This window comes from Zophobas morio, unplaced genomic scaffold (assembly GCF_036711695.1).
Source record: "Zophobas morio isolate AGI-343-1 ecotype UQ-CSIRO unplaced genomic scaffold, CSIRO_AGI_Zmor_V1 ptg000010l, whole genome shotgun sequence".
NCBI lineage: Eukaryota > Metazoa > Arthropoda > Insecta > Coleoptera > Tenebrionidae > Zophobas > Zophobas morio.
In genome coordinates, this window is record NW_026972115.1 from 5,742,860 (window position 1) to 5,746,667 (window position 3,808).

General features: G+C 34.6%; 1 protein-coding gene across 1 annotated transcript; it reads left to right on the top strand.

The window, feature by feature from the left end:
* The first annotated feature begins 2,084 nt into the window (after nt 1-2,084).
* On the top strand, nt 2,085-2,726 carry LOC135126004 (charged multivesicular body protein 4b-like). The gene has a single exon (XM_064051793.1). It carries the CDS (start codon nt 2,091-2,093, stop codon nt 2,724-2,726), a length of 636 nt encoding a protein of 211 aa, XP_063907863.1. The 5' UTR covers nt 2,085-2,090.
* The last annotated feature ends 1,082 nt before the right edge of the window (nt 2,727-3,808 follow it).

Below are 3,808 nucleotides of genomic sequence, written 5' to 3' on the forward strand. Positions count from 1 at the left end.
TTGGTAAAACGTAAAATCGAAACATCGAAAAATTGAAAATCGTCTAATTAAAAAATTGAAAAATTGTAAAATTGAAAAATTGAATAATAAATAAACTGAAATTTCGAAAATGAAAGATAAATTGAAAAATCCCAAAACTTAAATATCCAAAAACTGAGAAAGTTAAAAAATTAAAAAATTGAGAAATCGAAAAATCAAAAAAGTGAAGTCGAAAAATCGAAACCTTAAAAAATTCAAAAATTAAATTGAATAATAACATCGATTAATTGAAAAATCGAAAAATTGAGAGGTTAGAAAAGTCAAAAATCGAAACATTTAAAAATCGTAAAATTGAAGCGGAGAAAAATTGAAAAAACGTAAAACTGAAACATCAACAAATTGAAAATCGAGAAATTGAAAAATTGAGAAATCATAAAATCGAAAAATTGAATAATAAATAATCTGAAAAATCCCAAAACTGAGAAATTAAAAAATTGAAAAATTGAGAAATCAAAAAGTCAAATAATCAAAACCTTAAAAAATTAAAAAATTGAAAAATCAAAAACCTAAAAAAATCGAAAAACATTGTCTATAAAAGTCAAATTTGAAAAGTTGAAAAATCGAAATAAGTATTTAAAAATCATAAAATTGAAGAGGCGCAAAAACGTGAAATTGAAACATCGGAAAATTGAAAAATCGTGAAATTGAAAAATTGTAAAATTAAAATATTGAATAATAAATAAACTGAAAAATCCCAAAATTGAAATTGCTAAAATGAAAAAAAAAACTGAAAAATCCCAAAACTGAAATATCCAAAAACTGAGAAATTAAAAAATTAAAAAATCGACACCTTAAAAAAAAAATGGAAAATCAAAAACCTGAAAAATTCAATAATTGAAGAATTGAAAACTGAAAAATCAAAACAGTCGAAAGTCAAGAAACGGGAAAATCAAAACATCGATTACTTGAAAAATCGAAAAATTGAGAGTATATAAAAGTCAAAAATTAATCAAACGAATAAAAGCTGAAAAATGGGAAAATCGAGAAATTGAAAAATTCACAAATTATAAAATCGAAAAATTTAATCATGAATAAACTGAATTCGTATGTTGAAAAAGCAAGAAATCGAAAAGCTGAAAAATCGGAAAATCTCAATGTCGAGGATAAAAATTCAACGCGGACTCTTAAACTTAAACATAACTGAATAATCTGTTTTCTGTTATCATACTGCTCTTCTTATCTGTATGTTCAACAAATGCGATGTAATTATTTGTATGGTTTTAATACTCACTTTCAAGTAACCCAGCTGTCAAGAGTTTTGAAATCGGTAAGATGTTCAATCAAACATTTTGCTCTTATTTTTAAAATTAATTGTAGCACAATATCAAAATAAGATTAATGGTTGGACCCTGTTTATTTCGCTGAACATTATTAAAACAAAAAAAATTGTAATTAAAAAATAACTAAGTTGTAAATAAGTAAGTCCTAACGTTTCCAAACTTTTCAAAACTTTTCCGAAAAAGGCGTCCGGGTGACAATGAATTTTTCCCATTCTTTGAAAACAGCCACGAATCCCGAAGAAACCGGAGCTGACCGGAATTTGCGGCGGATGCACTTTTAAATATTGCACGCGCTGCAGATGGAGGAGTCCGCATGAATTGTGGTGTGCCGGATAGCAGTTAGTGTCCGGGGTCGTCCTGTTCGCTGAATATTTAACGTGTACGCCGCCCTATCGGCGGTCAAACTCCGTTATAGGCCCTCGGGGACCTCACACCACCCTTTTCTACCTGAAATTCCGCACACTGTCAACCGAAATGGAAACGCATCGGATACTTTGCCCAAATTACCCAGCTCCTATTTTTTAAAGGCGACCAAGGGCTTTGTGTTACATAGAGACGCGCCGTCGAAATGGAACTGATACTTTTTCGAATTACGGTAAATGAAATACGGCCGAAGCGGGCTTATTTACGAGAGGTAGACGTCAAAACGGGAGATATTTATTTGTAATAGAAACTTCGTATACAGTGTGTTAGTAGAATTTCATTATTACGCTAAACGAAACGTCAAACTGACGCGACTTCAAAATGTAACCCGCAAATTTCAAACCCAAAATGAATTTCCTGGACAAACTAGTCGGTAAGAAGCAAGCTTTCACCACCTCCGACGCAATCCAAAAACTCCACGAGATGGAGTTCATGCTGTTCAAAAAACAGGAATATCTTGAATCAAAAATCGAAAAAGAAAAGGTTTCATTGGTTAAAAACGCGTCGAAAAATAAATCAGCTGCACTCCAGTCTCTCCGAAGGAAGAAACGTTACGAAAAACAGCTACAACAAATCGACAACACACTAACCACCATCGAGATGCAGAGGGAAGCTTTGGAGTTGGCTACCACCAACACGACGCTCCTCAAGACCATGCAGAACGCCGCCACTGCGTTAAAAAAAACCCAGGTCAATGTCAACGTTGAAGAGGTTAATAATATTATGGATAGCATCGCCGACCAGCAGGAGTTAGTGAACGAAATCGCCAACGCGATTGGGAATCCTGTGGGCTTCGACGACGATATAGACGAAGATGAGCTGGAGCTAGAACTGGAAGCTCTGGAAGAGCGCGCTTTGGAGGAAAAACTGGTGGAAATACCGGTCTTGCCTAAAGCGCCCACTGGAAAAATTGGTAAAGCGAAGAAGAGCAAAGATGATGATGATGACGACGACCTGGAGAGGTTGGTTCAGTGGGCGTCGTGAAGTGAAGTCAAATGAGATACTCTAAGAGAACAACGGGCGGGTGGGCGGGGCTAGCACCTGCTAAGAAAAAACTGATTTTGGCAAATGACGTAACCCCTAAGAAAAGAGAGGGTGGGTGGGCGGGGCTAGTACTTGCTAAAATAAGAGTGATTTTGGCAAATGACTTATCCTTTAAGAAATTTAATTAAATTATTATAAGAAAAGACACTTGAGACTTCAAAGCAGTTTCAAATTCTTTCCAAACAAAAATACTTATCACCTCAAGATTGTTTCAAATTTTTCCAAAAAAATCGGGGTCCCAAAATTAACTCAAAATTTGGATATCGAAATCTACAAGAAAATGAGTTCAACTAATATTTCGAAAATGATTGAAAATCGTCCAAAAATATTAAAAATACCAAAATCACTTTTATCCTATCAAAACTAACCCTGACCACCCACCCACCTACTATTTTCTTGGGGAGTATGTGATTTGCCAAAATCAGTCTTATCTTAGCAAATATTAGCCCCACCCACCCACCCCCTCTTCTCATTGTAACGACTAATTTTATTTCTGTTCAGTATAAGATCATTACATCCATTCAGAGCGGATAAAACCGTTCATCGAAATGGAGGCTGGGTGGGTGGGCGGGGCTAATTATATTCTTCTGTTGAGTGGGAGTGGAAATTAATAGAATCTAGGATGTGAAAAAAGTAAAAAAAGCGTAATTGTAACTTTTTTTTGGTCGAATATGTCAAAAGTGCCAAAATCAATCTTATCTTAGCAAATACAAGCCCCACCCACCCACCCTCTATTTTCTTGTAGGATATGTCATTTACCAAAATCTGTCCTATCTTAGCAAATATTAGCCCCACCCACCCAGCCCCTCTTCTCATTCTAACAATTAATTTTATTTCTGTTCAATATAAGATCATTGCACAGATTCAGAGCGGATAAAACCAATCACCGAAATGGAGGCCGGGTGGGTGGGCGGGGCTAATTATGTTCTTCTGTTGTGTAGGAGTGCAAAAAGAATATGAAAAAGTGCCAAAATCAGTCTTATCTTATCTTAAAAAATTGAAAAATCAAAAATCAAAAACCT

Coding starts and splice junctions, on each gene's coding strand:
- LOC135126004 (XM_064051793.1), top strand. CDS start 2,091: ATGAATTTCCTGGACAAACTAGTCGGTAAGAAGCAAGCTTTCACCACC.